The sequence below is a fragment of the Scyliorhinus torazame genome, chromosome 14, assembly GCF_047496885.1.
Source record: "Scyliorhinus torazame isolate Kashiwa2021f chromosome 14, sScyTor2.1, whole genome shotgun sequence".
Taxonomy (NCBI): Eukaryota; Metazoa; Chordata; class Chondrichthyes; order Carcharhiniformes; family Scyliorhinidae; genus Scyliorhinus; species Scyliorhinus torazame.
The window spans coordinates 90,592,428-90,609,318 of record NC_092720.1 but is presented as its reverse complement, the minus strand read 5'-3'; the positions used below and the strand labels follow the sequence as shown (position 1 = coordinate 90,609,318).

The 16,891-nt window shown below is 42.4% G+C and overlaps 1 protein-coding gene across 1 annotated transcript; it reads right to left on the bottom strand.

Annotated features, from left to right (window-relative positions):
* Positions 1 to 955: 955 nt before the first annotated feature.
* Positions 956 to 15,270, bottom strand: trim59 (tripartite motif containing 59). The gene is made up of 2 exons (XM_072474465.1): positions 14,896 to 15,270; positions 956 to 4,732 (listed from the first exon to the last, which is right to left on the bottom strand). Exons 1-2 carry the CDS (start codon positions 15,097 to 15,099, stop codon positions 3,395 to 3,397), a joined length of 1,542 nt encoding a protein of 513 aa, XP_072330566.1. The 5' UTR covers positions 15,100 to 15,270; the 3' UTR covers positions 956 to 3,394.
* Positions 15,271 to 16,891: the final 1,621 nt, after the last annotated feature.

The window sequence follows — 16,891 nt, the reverse complement described above, 5'->3', positions numbered from 1 at the left end:
AACAGGCGATCACTGCCCTCAGCTTATTCATCCTCGGTTTCGGCTGGAGCGACCAGTGAGCCTTGGCTCCCCTCCTTCCCCCATCAGCTTTGTCATCATCTTGGAGAAGTATTCTGTAGGCCTCTGGCCCTCCACCCCTTCGGGCACACCCACGATCCTCAGGTTATACCTGCGCGACCTGTTCTCCAAGTCTTCCACCTTGGCTGTCAGTCCTCTGTTGATCTCCGCCAACCTTCCGCAGCTCCTCATCTGCTGAGGTGAAATGGTCACTATGCCGTGACAAGGCCTCCTCCATCCCATTCAACTTTTCCTCCTGCTCCCGCACCGTCAAAGTTCTCACAAACTCCTCTCATCGGGACAAAGGTCTCTCCCACCCATGCCTTAAGCAAGGCCATCATCAACATCTGATGCCTTTTGAAATGCTTCGAGAGCAGCTGTTCGAACTCCCCAGTCATCACATCCATCATCTTCTACACTGTGATGGGTGCAGCTCCACCATCAGGCTCTCTCCCGCCATCTTTCCTGATGTTGCACCCCTCACCATGGTTGGCGGCAGACTTTAAAAAATTTTAAAAATAAATTTAGAATATCCAATTATTTTTTTCCAATTAAGGGGCAATTTAGCGTGGCCAATCCACCTACCCTGCACATCTTTGGGTTGTGGGGGCGAAACCCATGCAAACACGGGGAGAATGTGCAAACTCCACACGGACAGTGACCCAGAACCGGGATCGAACCTGGGACCTGGGCGCCGTGAGGCTGTAAGGCTAACCCACTGCGCCACCGTGTTGCCCACTGATTGGCAGAAGATTTGTCGGTTGCCGGTTTTTGACATTCTACAAATGCCCCAAACCTTTCCCACAGCTCCTCAAACAGATCTTCACCAAAAACTGGGCTAAAAAGGCCACAAAAGACAGCTCTGCCAGGAGCCAAACATGCGACTTCCTCCTACATGTCACAACCAGTAGTCCATTTATTAAGTTGACTAAAGATGCAAGATGCTCTACATTTAAAATTGAGTGAGATAAAACCAAATGAGGCAGTCATCAATCATCATTGTGAAAAAATACAAACATTAATTCTATGCAAGTAACATCTAATTGACAAAGCTTTATTCTCTAAAAGTGTCATTCTTAACATTTGTCAGCTATTTAAAAAATACATGAAATCTGGGATACTGACTACAATATAGTTTTACAGCAATCTTTAGGAATATTTATCATACTCAAAATATTAAGTAAAATTCTGTAAAAAGGTATCTAAACTCTAGAATATTGTCTTGAAACTTTTATCCTAACAATATTAGTGTTCTAGCATCCTTAATTATTACCTGTGCAATTTGCTAGTCCAAAAATCAGTAAAGAATTTAATTATATACAGACATCTGACCATTATGTGCCAGCGTACCAAATTACTCCTCTAAACACTTGATCTGTTTTTAAGTTTTAAAACAATGCTTCTTTATTGTAGGAGTGCTACGTGACTCATATAGCTCATGTTCCACTCTAGATGGTAGGTAGGAACCAACGTGTATTTTTAAAACATTGAGCCTGGTGGTGGGAACCATTAATTGGTTTTTAAGGCTCTGAGGCTGTTCAATAAAATGTCATTGTTCAAAAAACGTTCCAAAGTAGACAATATTCAGGAGGTATCCATCACCCTAAACTAATGATTGAGGAAAATATATTATAAAATATATTGTTGCTATATCTGGCTTGTGTAAGCTTTTCTTTCCCCATTAGAGAATCCCGGGTACATGAGGACAACCATTATAGACTTTAGCTGGCCTTATTCTTGAGAAAACACAACATTGACAAATTATAGATTACCAGACTGTACTTCCAACAGGCAATTTCACTGTGATGCAATGAAAATTGGACAGTTCTGTTGATCTCACAATTATTGGGGACTTTATATTGTTAATTAAATCTGAAATGCAAAGCATCAATAACTGACCATAAAGCTCATGAATTGTTGTAAAAATCCATCTGGTTCAGTAATGTTCCTTTAAGGAAGGAAATTTGCAGGAAATTCGGGTAGCACAAGTGGATAGCACTGTGGCTTCACAGTGCCAGGGTCCCAGGTTCAATTTCCCGCTGGGTCACTGTCTGTGCGGAGTCTGCATGTTCTCCCAATGTCTGTGTGGCTTTCCTCCGGGTGCTCCAGTTTCCTCCCACAGTCTAAAGACGTGCAGGTTAGGTGGATTGGCCATGATAAATTGCCCTCAGTTAGGAGGGGTTATTGGGTTACGGGGATAGGGTGGAAGTGAGGGCTTAAGTGGGTCGGTGCAGACTCGATGGGCTGAATGGCCTCCTTCTGCACTGTATGTTCTATGTTCTTACTTGGTCTGATTATTCAGTGATTCCAGTCACAGTTGACTAATGACCTCTGAAAGGGCCTAGGAAACAATCATTTGTCACCACCACTTTGGCAATAATTGCCCAGGAAATTCACCTTCCATTTCAGAAGACTCATAAGACACAGTGAAAATGGAAGAGGAGAGAAACAAAGCTGAATGGATAGAAAACTTACAAGTACTTACCCAAGATTGGTAATAGTGCAGCCGAAACATGGACCAGCTCACAGAAATTTGTCCTCCCCATTCTAAACACTGTCGTCCCTGTGCACACATTCAAAACACTGTCGCCCCTGTGTACAATGCTATTTTTTAAATTTTCTCCCAAGTTACTTATGGCAAATTATTCTCATTCCAGGAGATTCCCAACCAATCCAGAAGGATCAGCAACCCTATCTGCATCTGGTCATGTAAGTGTTTAATACCAAGACTGGGAGATTGAAATGCAAAGCATTCCATTCTTCAACACTAATTTTCCTCAAACCATGTTGTACTGCCCGCCTAATAATTAACTTTGAATGTAGTCCAAATTAAAATGAGTTTAGACTGCACAGAACAGCATACAATAACAAAATTATGGCAATCAGTTGGTTAAGGGAGGTGTTAAGAAATGTTCAATAAATTATGAGGGGTATGATTTTGATACTTTTAAATGTTTCCCAATTGCTTTGACAAAGGGTCATCTGGACTCGAAACGTTAGGTCTTTTCCCTCCCTACAGATGCTGCCAGGCCTGCTGAGATTTTCCAGCATTTTCTCTTTTGGTTTCAGATTCCAGCATCCGTAGTAATTTGCTTTTATCTAGTTTTATACTATACCTGACCTAGAAGAACTGGAAGTGCTTGATACTAATGCTGGGTGTTGTTGTTGTAGATTTTACTAATTTCCTCAGCTATAACAACTGAGGATGACGAGGTCATAAAATTAGATTCTTTCCTTTCAAAAACATTTAAAGATGCAACTTTGACTGTAGACATTTTCTGTAAGTAGGGTATAGTATACAGTTAAGTGGTCTACGGATGACTAATCTATTTTTCGATTAAGCTTGTTCATGACTATCTGAGGAAAGTAAACTCTGTAAACTGTTTGAAGCATATTGGAAAACAGTGCTTAATTGAAAACCAAATATTTGATAAATGCAAGGAAAATAAACTGTCAGTTGGCAAAAAAAATTAATCAGCGATTGTACGGAATGTTCCAAAGCAACCTTCAAGGAGTGAAGTCCAGCACTAACTTCTAGCACTATATCACACATCTGCTTCACCTGTGGGAGATCAGTAACTGTGGCATTTAACAAATCAACACAAGAATCCTTGAACAAAACACTCAATAAAACAATGGTTAGCAAGAACAGCAGTGTTAAAAATACAGCTGAAGCAACATATTTCAATTCCTTCATTTGATTGATACATATTGCAAGATCTTTATTCCAGTGATTTTCCAAACAATATTTCACTTGTGGGATTGGTGCATCTTCAATATGGTCAAGTGTAACTTTTGACCATTTCTGCATCAGAAATTGTCCTGCTCGTGGTTGTATATCCAGCAGGCGAATACAGGGAAGCTGTGTTTTCATTAAAGTATTCACCCTCTGGCGGTAGATATGAATTTTCTCAAGAAAATCCAAGGGATCGTTTTCATCTTCCAAATATGTGCTAAATGTTAGAAGGTCATGTTGTTGTTCCTTCAGTTTTTTCATTTCCTGAATTAATGGAACATGTTCATTGGTAATCTTTAAATTGACTTCATCAAATGCAACCAGAAGAGCCTGCTTTTTGCTCTGTATTGTTTTTTGGAGATTCTCAAAATATTGGATGACTGTTTCTTTATCTTGTTGAACAATTTGTTCAGCTTGTGATTTCTGATGCTCTAGTTGTTCAATGAAAATGGACATTTTGGACCAACGTTTATCAGTCAACTGTTCAACAAGTTTGATAGATGTCTCCTTTTCTTTAATATAAGCGTTCTGGAGATCATCAATGGGGTGGCCTTGATGCTGACCCACTGTTAAGCAAAATCCGCATACCAATTTACGGTCCAACAAACAGAACATGTTTAAGGGTTGCCTGAAGTGTTCGGGACAGGTAGGTGTCTTTGGGTGTTCTTCTTTCTGGTATTTCTCAATAATTCCCATCAGTGAAAAGTTTATTGGTAATGAGCTTATGCCCACTGGGGGAAGATCCACAATACTTCTACAAGTCGGACATTTCAGTGGGATTCGGAGGGGTCGCCAAATGGAAAAATTTCCAGATTCATGAACAATGTTTTCCAAACAGGTCCTACAAAAAGTGTGAGAACAAGGCAATACACGAGGGTCTTCAAATATGGAGTAGCATACAGAACAAGTTAAGTCTTCCTCAAAGTTATCCATATTTGCCTGCAATTAAAGAATAAACTCAGTTAATATAACAAAATCTCATGTGTTCCCATTTGTTACAAATTTGATACAAGGATTCCTCGCCTTTGACCTGCCTTGATAGCCACAGTATGAATGTGGCTAGTCCTGTTCAGTTTCTGATCAATTGTAACCCCCAGGATGTTGATTGTGGGGGATTCAGCGATGCATTTGCCATTGAATGTCATGGGGTGATGGTTAGATCGTTTCTTGGAGATGGTCATTGCCTGACACTTGTGTGGCGCGAATGTAACTTGCCACTTGTCAGCCCAAGCCTGGATATTGGCCGGGTCTTGCTGCATTTGGACATGGACAGCTTCATTATCTGAGGAGTTGCTAATGGTGCTGAACATTGTGCAGTCATCCGCAAACATCCCCACCGCTGACCTTATGATGGAAGGCAGGTCATCGATGAAGCAGCTGAACTGGGCCGAAAACACTACCCTAAGGAACTCCTGAAGTGATGTCCTGGAGCTGAGATGATTGACCTCCAACCACCAAAACCATCTTCCTTTGTGCCAGGTATGACTCCAACCAGCAGAGAGTTTTCCCCTGATTCCCATTGACTCCACTTTAGCTGGAGCTCCTTGATGCCATACTTGGTCAAATGCTGCCTTGATGTCAAGGGAAGTCACTCTCACCTCACCTCTGGCATTCAGCACTTTTGTCCACATTTGAACCCAGGTTGTAATGAGGTCAGGATCGAAGTGACCCTGGCGGAACCCAAACTGAGCTCCGTGAGCAGGTTATTGCCAAGTAAGTGCTGTTTGATAGCACTGTTGAAGACTCCTTCCATCACTTTGCTGATGATGGAGAGTAGACTTATAGGGCGGTAATTGGCTGCGTTGGATTTGTCCTGTCTCTATTGTACAGGACACACCTGGGCAATTTTCCACATTGCTGAGTAGATGCCAGTGTTGTAGCTGTACTGGAACAGCTTGGCTAAGGGTGTGGCAAGTTCTGGAGCACAAGTTTTCAGTACTATGCCGGAATATTATCAGGACCCTTGGCGTTTGCAGTATCCAGTGCCTTCAGCTGTTTCTTGATATCACATGGAGTAAATCGAATTGGCGGGAGACTTGCATCAGTGATTCTAGGGACCTCAGGAGGAGACCGAGATGGATCATCCACGTGGTTCATCTGGCTGAAAATTGTTCAGATGGGCTAGGATCCCCCATCATTGAGGAAGAGGATATTTGTGGAACCTCCTCCTCCAATTATTTGTCTAATTGTCCACCATTCATGACTGGATGTGACAGGATTTCAGGGTTCTAGTGATATCTGTTTGTTGTGGGATCATTTTGCTCTGTCTATCACATGCTACCTCTATTGCCAAGCAAACCATATTATCATAAATTTGAATGTAATTATGAGACCTTGACACCTGATAATCACGCACACCTCCCACCACGCCCCCGCCTAGCCCAGTTAGATTATTCATTCATATCAGTGTGAAGACATGCCAACGTGAATTACGGCTGGTCTACCCCCGGCGCACAGACCCGCCGGAGAAGCTCAGATAAGTATACTGCTTGGGGGAAGAGGGTCATAAAAATCACAGTGCAGGAGACCATTTGGCCCATCGGGTCTCCAGCAGCCCTTGAAAAGAACACCCAACTTAAGCCCAAGCATCCACCCTATCCCCGTAACCCAGTAACCCCACCTAACCTTTTTTGGATGCTAAGGGGCAATTTAGCATGGCAAATCCACCTAACCTGTACAACATTGAACTGTGGTAGGAAACCAGTGCACCTAGGGGAAACTCACACAGACACAGGGAGAATATGGAAACTTCACACGGACAGTGACCCAGGGCCGGGAGAGAACCCGGGTTCTCGGTGCCGTGAGGCATCAGTGCTAACCACTGCGCCATTCAGGAAGCATCTTCAATCAGATTGATGAACCCTAATTGAGAGACAGACTGCAAAGCAGGAAGTAAAAAAACAAGAAAAATAAATTACCTTTAACTTAATTGTATAGGAAGCAAAGTAAAGCTTGAGGCTTATGTGATTAAGGGAAAGAGATAAAAGAAAACAAAAATAAAAATATTTAAAATCTGCAATATTAATTTTAATGTGAGCGAATGAGATTCCAAACTTATCTATCACTGAAATTCATTTTAGATGTTCAGAAATATTTGCATATTATAGCATTAGAATCTCAGTTACTCTTGGTAGCACAATCCCTTCTCATTTCCACCAGTCTTTAGAGTGGGAACACAAGAAATAGAGCAAGAGTAGACCACATGGCCTGTGAAGCCTGTTCTCTCATTTAATACAATCATGGCTGATTCAGGGGTACAACTCCACTCTCCCACCCACGCCCCAACCCCTTCGATTCCCTGAGGTGCCGAAAATCTATCCCAGTCTTAAATGTATTCACTCACGGGGCCTCAACAACTCTCAAGAGTAGATAATCCCAAGAATGACAGCCTTTTAAAAAAAATAAACTTAAAGTACCCAATTCTTTTTATTTCCAACTAAGGAGCAATTTAGTGTAGCCAATCCTTCCCTGCACATCTTTTTGAGTTGTGGGGTGAGACCCATGTAGACACGGGGAGAATGTGCAAACTTCACATGGACAGTGACCCGGGGCCAGGATCGACCATGGGTCCTCGGCACCGTGAGGCAGCAGTGCTAACCACTGCACCACCGTGCCATCCTATCACAGCCCTTTAAGTTAAATAATTTCTTCTCATGTTAGTCCTAAATGATCGGCCATCATCTGGAGACTGTGCTCCGCTTTAGATTCCACGACCAGCAGAAACAATCTCTCACATCAACCCTATCAAGCTCCTTCAGAATCTTCTATGTTTCAATGAGATCATCTCTGATTCTATAAATTCTAGAGAATATGGACCCAATTTACTCAGTCTATCACAGGCCAACTCCCTCATCCCAAACACCAATCTAGTGAATCTTCACTGTACCACCTCAACACAATTATATCCTTCCCTAAGTATAGAGACCAAAGCTTCACACAGTATTCACGATGTGGTCCCACTATACAATGGTAGCAATATTTATTTCTTCCTGCAATGAAAGTTAATATGCCATGTGCCTTCCTAATTGCTTGTTGTATCTGCCTAACTTTCTGCATTCCTTGTACAAGAACACCAAGTCTCTCTGAACATCAATATTTACAAGTTTTACACCTTTAAAAAGATTCAGCCTTTCTACTCGATGACTAAAGTGAATAACATCACTTCCCATATTATATTCTACCTGCCATCCTGTTGCCCACTCACTTAACCTGTTTTTATCTCATTTAAAACATCTTTGTATCCTCCTACAGCTTACCTTTCCACCTAGCTTATCAGTAAATTTAGACACTCTCCATCCAAGTTATTAATATAGATTGTGTTATGGACCAGGGTTTAGAGAACCCCAAAGTGTATCATGGAGTTCACCTGACCCACAACTTTTAATAGATTGTGGTATGAGAGCACACCGCCCACTCTACAGGTGTGGTGCAGCAGAAATGGAAAAGTATTTTTTAAAGCAAAACAATGTTTATTCTATGAACTCAAGTTAACCTTTTTAAAACATACAGTGAACATCTTAGCAACCATCAATTCAAATACAATCCCCAAAGACTACAACACTAAGTAATCCTTTAAGCTTTCCTTTTAACACCCATAAGACTTAAAAACAAAACCTTTAACAGAAGCACATCAGGTTAAAGCTGAGAGCAGTTATTAGTTTTAAATCACCAAAGGATCGATTTACAGTTTTAGATTACAGAGAGACTAATACCCCTTCTGGCTGTGACTGCAGCTATCTAGCTCTGAAAACTAAACTAAAACACACACACCCTGCAGCAAACAGCCTAAAACGAAAATAAAAAGCTGACAGACAGCCCGGCTCCACCCACTCTCTGACATCACTGCAGAAGTAAACACCCATTTCTTAAAGGTACTCTCACTACAGATATTTATATACACACCCATGTATAAACACCCATTTCTTAAAGGTATTCTCACATGACAATTGTAAATAACTGAGGCCCCCAGCATTGATCCTCGCAGCACTCCACATGTCACAGCCTGTCAATTTTTAAATGTCACTTTTAAGCACTCTTTGCCTCCTGTCCATTAACTAATCGTCTACCTATGCAGATATGTTACCTGCAACTCCATGAGCCCTTACTTTGCCTGTTAGTCTTTTGAAATGGTCCCTCATCAAATACCTTTTGGAAATTCAGGTACACTACATTTCCTGGTTCCCCCTTATCTACCTTGCTGGTTACAACTTGTCAAACAGGACTTCCCTTTTGTAATACAATGTTGATTTGTTCTAATCGCACTTTTTTTTTAAGGTACAATAAGGCTTCCTTAATAAAGATTCCAATATTTTCCCTTCAATTGACGTTAGCCGAACTGCCCTGGTAGTTCCCAGCTTTTGCTCTCCCTCCTTTCTTGAAAAGCAGTGTTACATTTGCCAACATCCAATATGGTGGAACTGTTCCCTAAAACTAAGGAATTTTGGAAAATCATAGGCAGCACATCCACTATTTCTATAGCTCTAAAGAACCATAGAGGGTAGGCCATCTGGTCCTGGGGATTTATTGAATTTTAATCTCTTGGGTTTCGCCAATACTTTTTCTCTGCTGATATTAATTGTCTTAATTTCCTCATTCTTTGTAGCTCTTGGGCTGCCTTCTATTTCTGGTATGCAATGTGTCTTCTCCTGTGAAGTCAGGCACAAAATATTTGTTCAATCCCTTTGTCATTCCCTCATTCCTTATGATAATTTCTTCTGTCTCTGCTTCTAAGTGGCCACCATTTACATTAGCTACCCATAGTGCAATCTGTAGCTGGTTGATACAACTGAGTGGCATGCCATTCCATTTCAGGGGGCAGTTAAGAGTCAACCGCAATGCCCTGCTATACTATATGCCATATGCAGGCTTCCTTCCTGTGCTATTGGTCCCAGATTCCTCCTGCCAGCGACTGCTCAGAGTCTCTTTTTGCCACTGCCTGAGCACCCTTGTCTGTACATGCACACTGTGCTGCTGTGCATGGGTAGTCTAGAGCTTAAGATAGAGTTGGCCACCCTAAGGATAGCAAATTGGCAGAGTTCCTCCCCTGATTGGTGAACCAGATGGAGTTTTCCCACAATTCTATAGTTGCAGTTCCAGTTGTAGGGTTTTCCCACAATCCTACAAGCAGCACGTAGCACAAGTGGATAGCACTGTGGCTTCACAGCGCCAGGGTCCCAGGATCGATTCTGGGTCACTGTCGGCGCAGAGTCTGCCGTTCTCCCCGTGTCTGCGTGGGTTTCCTCCCACAGTCCAAAGACGTGCAGGTTAGGTGGATTGGCCATGATAAATTGTCCTTAGTGACCAAAAAAGTTTAGGAGGGGTTATTGGGTTACGGGGATAGGGTGGAAGTGAGAGCTTAAGTGGGTCGGTGGAGACTCGATGGGCCGAATAGCCTCCTTCTGCACTGTATGTTCTATGTATGATCATTAACTATGATTTTAATACAGTTTTTTTTATTCGTTATGGGGATGTGGGCGCCGCTGGCTGGGGCAGCATTTATTGCCCATCCCTAATTGCCTTCGAGCTCAGTGGTTTTCGAAGCCATTTCAGAGGGCATTTTTTAAAGAGTCAACCACGTTAATTAAATGAATTTAAATTCCCCCAGTTGCAGTGGTAGGATCTGAACTCATCTCTGGAGCATTAGTCCAGTAACGATACCACTATGCTCTACTATATATAGGCGGTCAGGGCTGATATTATATTTGTTGATACGCAAATTAATCTCAGCAGAAACTTGACAGAAAGAAACTTCTCAAAGTAGCATAGTTTCAGGTACAATTTGCACCCCATGCATTAATTGTGTCCAAAGCAGAAACTCTGCCCCTCAATGTTTTGGATAGAAGTGAGGTATTCATAAAACCATGCATTTGTTTTAATTTGACATGCCAATAAAATGTGTAAATTAATTTCTATTAAACGATAAACCATGTGAAAGGAAATCATGATCCCAGGATTTCTGCTAATTTTCAAATATGAATTTGCAACTAGATCCTAGCGATATTATTTTCCTTAATTGTTAGTCTATCTGAACTTCATTGTTAGTAAAGTCATGTTTTTAACACTGTTGCTTCAATGTGGATACATTTTAAATCCGCCTCTGTTTCATTTCAGGGAGCAAGGAGGATGGTAGCGGCAGCAATGCATTGCCATTTTGAGCACAAAGTTCAAGTTTTAAATCCATTGGCATTAGTTACCTGAGATTCAGGAGTATGATATGAATTTAAACTTTAGATGGCTGGCAACCTGGTCTACAGCATCCAATCGTGATTTGGGCACAAGAACATGTATTATCATCGGGCACAAAAACAAGGGGCTTGCCCTGTGCCTGGTATACCCAGTGCAGGGAAGTTTCTTGGATGATTGAAGCCTATGCAGTGGGTGCAAGATTAATTCACAATACAAAGAGCCCTTGATACAATTGCTGCAGTTGAAAATAGCACTAACTTCTGTGCGGTCATTTTCCATCAGGACCATCCCACCTAACTACTCATCTGGACCTCATTCTTAAGAAGTCAATGCATTGCTGCTAAATCATCATTTCCGCATCGTCAAACAAAAAAGGAGTAATGCACTGAAAACACTACCACCCGTAGAAAGCCACCAATCCTGCAAAATCCTATTCCTGAGATCTTGGTACTGCGAACTGCATCAAGGTTGTTATAAATTGACTTTACATCATCAGAGACATCAGTTCTGTTTCACACAGGAACAGCTAACACCTGACAAACACAAATTATCAGCTTCTGCATGTGCCCTTATAGGAATACATGTAGCCTGGAAAATGCTAACAAGAGAAAACTATTGCTCAATGTGTACCAATTGTACAATTGAAGCACTTTCCGTTTCAATTTCTGATTTTCTTTAACATATGTGTGTGTGTGCACTCACACCTGTGCGTAGCTATTTTCCATTGGATCAGTTCAATTATTTTTTAAATGTGTTCCCACACAATCACACATTGATCTCCAAGATCTATTGTTGCTTTAGGTTTCAAGAATTATTTAAAATGTATCTTATTAACAATATCAAACAAGCTAAATCACCATGAGCTTATTTATCTTGATATGAAAAAATGTTACTGAATTACGGACTTCCTTATTTATTTAATAAATGTAGTACTTTTCAGGTCAACTACTCTCCTTGTTCTTGGAAATATAAACAAAAGGCTGTTAATTGTCATTATAATGTTGGGAGTCAACCATAATGGTGATTGTCGCCAGGCAGGAATGTTCCCTTCCAGTCGGGGAACAATTCAGCAGTCAAGGGCATTCAGCCTCTGATCTCCGGGTAAGCGTTCTCCAAGGCGGCATTCAGGATGCGCGACAACGCAGAATCGCCGAGCAGAAACTTATAGGCAAGTTCTGCACACGAGTGCGGCCTCAACCGGGACCTGGGATACATGTCGCATTACATTCATCCCCCACCATCTGGCCTGGGCTTACGAAATCCTACCAACTGTCCTGGCTTGACACCTCTTTAACCTGGGGTTACCCCATCTCTGGATCTGTAAAGATTTAATCACCTGCTAATGCTCGCATTCTAAGCATTGTCTTGCATCTTTGAATTTGTCTATATATGTGTTTCTGGAACATACCTCTTCATTCACCTGAGGAAGGAGCAGTGCTCCGAAAGCTAGTGTTTGAAACAAACATGTTGGACTTTAACCTGGTGTTGTAAGACTTCTTACTGTGCTCACCCCGGTCCAACGCCGGCATCTCCACATCCAGTATAAGGAATAATGGGTAAACAGTTGAAGCTTTCAGGTGCTTCATTTCAGGTTTATATGACACAACACTGACATTTTTAATGGATTTTATTTATCATGTTAAGGTTAGGAGATGATGCATCACAATTTTGATCAGAAAAGTTGAAGTTTGGTACATTCATGAATAACCATAGCCAGTACAGGAATCGAACCTGGGCTGTTGGCCTCACTCTGCATCACGAACCAGCTACCCAGCCAACTGAGCTAAACCAGCCCCCATATGTATATATGGCATGCGTGGAGCACTTGGTTCAATTTCCTGTTTCAATCCATACATCCTATATAATATATAGGAATCACATCATTTTTCTTCCCTTACTCAGCAGCACAGTGAGGTCAAGTGTAGACAACACAATAATAACACAGCACAGGTTTGGGATCAAATATTGTCCTTGTTTTGTCTATACAGCTGTCAATTACTCAGCCACTGGATGAACTTGCACTGATAGGATTTTAATAGCTTCTGCTGCAAAATAAATTGTTGCTTAAAGCACTAACTGAAAAACAATTCACAAACTAGAGGACTATTTTTCCAACATTACTTTTGGATGTGTAGCATGTAATGTCATTTTAGAAAAAAATCAGGATAGCACGGTGGCGCAGTGGGTTAGCCCTGCTGCCTCATGGCGCCGAGGTCCCAGGTTCGATCCTGGCTCTCACTGTGTGGAGTTTGCACATTCTCCCCGTGTTTGTGTGGGTTTTGCCCCCACAACCCAAAAGATGTGCAGGCTAGGTGGATTGGCCATGCTAAATTGCCCCTTAATTGGAAAAAATGAATTGGGTACTCTAAATTTAAAAACATTTTTTTTTTTTTAGAAAAATCAATTTCCATTATTGATAAGAAAGTGTGTAACTAGGAGAGGGGGGGGTAGATTTTTGAGAATTAAATTCTGTACAGTTCTTAATGAAAGTCATTTTGCTCACGGGCAGCACGGTAGCACTGTTGCTTCACAGCACCAGGGTCCCCGGTTCGATTCCCGGCTTGGGTCACTGTCTGTGTGGAATCTGCACGTTCTCCCCGTGTCTGCGTGGGTTTCCTCCGGGGGCTCTGCTTTATTCCCACAAATGCTGTTATGCGAATTGGACATTCTGAATTCTCCCTCAATGTACCCAAACAGACGCCGGAGTATGGCGACTAGGAGATTTTCACAGTAACTTCATTGCAGTGTTAATGTAAGCCTACTTGTGACAATAATAAGATTATTTTATTTCAACATTTTCTTTGATAGGGTTGTGTGAAGAGAAAGTGGACAAAGAACGTGTGATTAGTGCTGTTTATAGACCAGAGGCACACAATAGAGCATAGTGGGAAAATGTTTTGAAGGATCTTCAGGATCGGTTTGGCTGGAATGTAAAGCAACAATCTGAAATTCAGTCTAGGGACCGATGTGGACTTGTCCCTATTGAAAACAGACTTACAGAAATGGCAGAAAGATTTTAAAGGGAGTTTGATTTTGGATGGAAAGAATGAAGTCCAGGTTGGTAGTCTCTTTACATTATCAGGGCTTCACTGAATGCAGCTTTTACACAATGGACCCAGAGCATCCTGAACCTGCATTGGAATAACTGGTCATTCCAAGACATCCCCTCCCGCCCCCCGTGTGACCTCAGAGTAAGATGCCATGGATGTCCAATCTCAGCTCATTTCACAAGCACGTCCAGATCGCCCAGAGGTGCAGTGAATTGGTCATGTGGTTTTATAATTTTCAGCAAACATGAACCACAGGCGAGACAGAAATGTAACAAAGACTGACAGCAATGGTTTTCCCAACTTGTGCTAAACTATACTGCCCCCCCCGCCCCCCCCCCCCCCCCCCCGTGTTTGTACGATAATTTCTGGTACTTGGGTCATTCATCGTGTACAATACCCTTTAAGACAATGAAAGGCGGCGCAGATCAGTCACCTTCAGCCCAGTTTGCAATTCATGTTTGTTTTCGGACAATGAAGCAGGAAGCCTCGAGCTGCCCGGGTGCTGTTGGTTCCATCCTTCAAAGTTTGTACAGTGGTCACGTTAGGATTGTACCGAACACGGACCGGCTTTCAGCAAATGTTATAACAAAAAAAATGCTTTTGTCCGTTTGTTTTTTAATTTCGATTTCACCTACGCGGGCCCAATTTGCTTTATTGTATTTGGAGCCGTTTGGGGAATGGGCTCGTTTCCCCTCTCCCCTGGAGACGAGCCAGGGTATAGTTTAGAAATGGGGGTCGGCTTCCCTCCTGTGGGTTCCAGCCCCAGCGGGTGGTTTGCTCGGGCCTAACGCTGAACACTGGCGCTGCTTCACTGCTGCAACAGGAGCGCGTCGGGCGGGAACCAGGGACAATGGAGAGGCCACTTACCAGGCGAGAGGGCAGCGCGGAGGCTGGGGGCTCTGCTCTGCTAGCGGCCGGGCCAGTTTGAATGGAGAATCCTCTCCCACCGCTACCCTCCTTCACACCGCAGTTTCCCCAGAAGAGTTTCTGCAACGCGCGCATGTGTGCACATCCCTCCTCCTCCTGCTGCCTTCTCTTCCAAACCAGCGAATAGCCGGGGCAGCCGCTCATATTTGAATCTTAAAAATGCAATAATAAAACCATCAAACCCACGCTCAGCCAAACCGGGGCCAAGTGCGCGGCAAGACCTCAACTTCGCAAATGCACAGCCAGCAAATTGCAACAAGTCAACGCCCCACGGACACATCTTAATTCCACAATGGAAAAAAAACACTGGCAATGTGATAACCTCACAGCATCCGTGGATAGAGAACCAAATGACTTTCGGAAACAAATGAGTCCTGCAGAACTATATAGTTGGAAGGGGCGGAGGAGCTGGGGCAGAATTAATTCCTTATGGTTTTGACCATTTACAGTAAACTATGCCCGCAATATGAAACACTTTCCGATGATTTTTTTAAATGGAGAATTCGGTTTAAAAAGTGATAAATTGGTTGGTTAAAACGACGCAAATTAATTTTCATATCGAATCATAACAATTTCTGACATTTGCTGAATTATCTAGGAAATTGAAACTACGGTGGACCCATCAGCAGTCAGGAGAATGCAAGATGAGTTAAGTTTGGGGGTAAAATGTATGTGACCGGTAAATCTATGCTAAAAGACAGGCGTGCAGCATTTCCTGCTTTTAACTCCAGTTTTCCAGCATCCGCCACATGCTGTACTGCGCACTTGAAATCTGCAGGGTTAGCACCTAATCTTAGATTCATGTGCAGGCCGACAATCACCAAACTCTTTTTTCATTAAATTCAATTAACTGAATTCCTAGAAGGAGAAAAACTGAACTCCCCCATGTGGTGGGGGGAAACAATTATTTATTTCCCCTTCTTAAGCTGCTGTGTAACTTTATAGGATAAAGAAACTCCGAAGCAAAGGTACTTATGTAACGAACACACTTTAATTGAACTAAGAGAATGCACATTGGAAGCACTCCAAAGCCATAAATAACCAGGATTCCCTCAAACTCGCAAGCTTTCTGAACAATTGATGCGACCATCAGTTCACACGAAACAGAGAGTTGAAGTGAACAGTGGCTTTAATCAACTAGAACAGTGCTTGGCTGCAACTGCTCTGCACTGAGAGCCGCCTACAGGACAGCTGCTCTATATACCTCCCCTCAACGGGGTGGAGCCCACAAGGGCGCCAACATGATACAAGTGGTGTAATATAGTACAATGGTCCATAGGTGGAGCCCACATGGGCAACAGCATAGTACAATGTAACACAGTGGTGAATGGTTACCATAATACGTTCACCACAACAACTTAGAGACATGAATTAAAATAATTGTCCATTATTGGCAGGGCTGTTGAAACTAGCAACTTTACTGTTTTTTTTCTGCCCGTAATAGTAAAGGCGGCCAATTTGAGCGTTTAAAGTAAAAACTTGATTAATTAACCATCGGCACTGGGCGCAGCTGAGCAAACTGCTGTGGGAAGCGAAAACCCCGGAGTTTAAGGGTGACCTAAATCAGGGCTTTTGATCCAGCCTTTACAACTTCAACAAGAGGGCACAGGTACACATCAAGATGTGACTGCCAGGAAAGGACGCCATTTTGATTGCTTCCTTTCTCGGTCAAATCCACGGGAATAGAGGACTTTTGAAAGTTCTGGACATGATAACACGTTCTCAGGCTTATCCCCCGTTTCTGCTGAGGAACCTGCAAGGGGTGATACCGTGTGTTTGTTTTTTGTGCGAAAATGAGCTGATATAGCTTTCATTTGGTTCTAATATGGAACGGTGGCGTTTCCTTGTAGTTTAATGGTTAGTGTGACATGTGGAATGTTACGCAGTTGATGCTCAAATCTTATCATTGCTGACCGTTTAATAAAAAATATTCTCA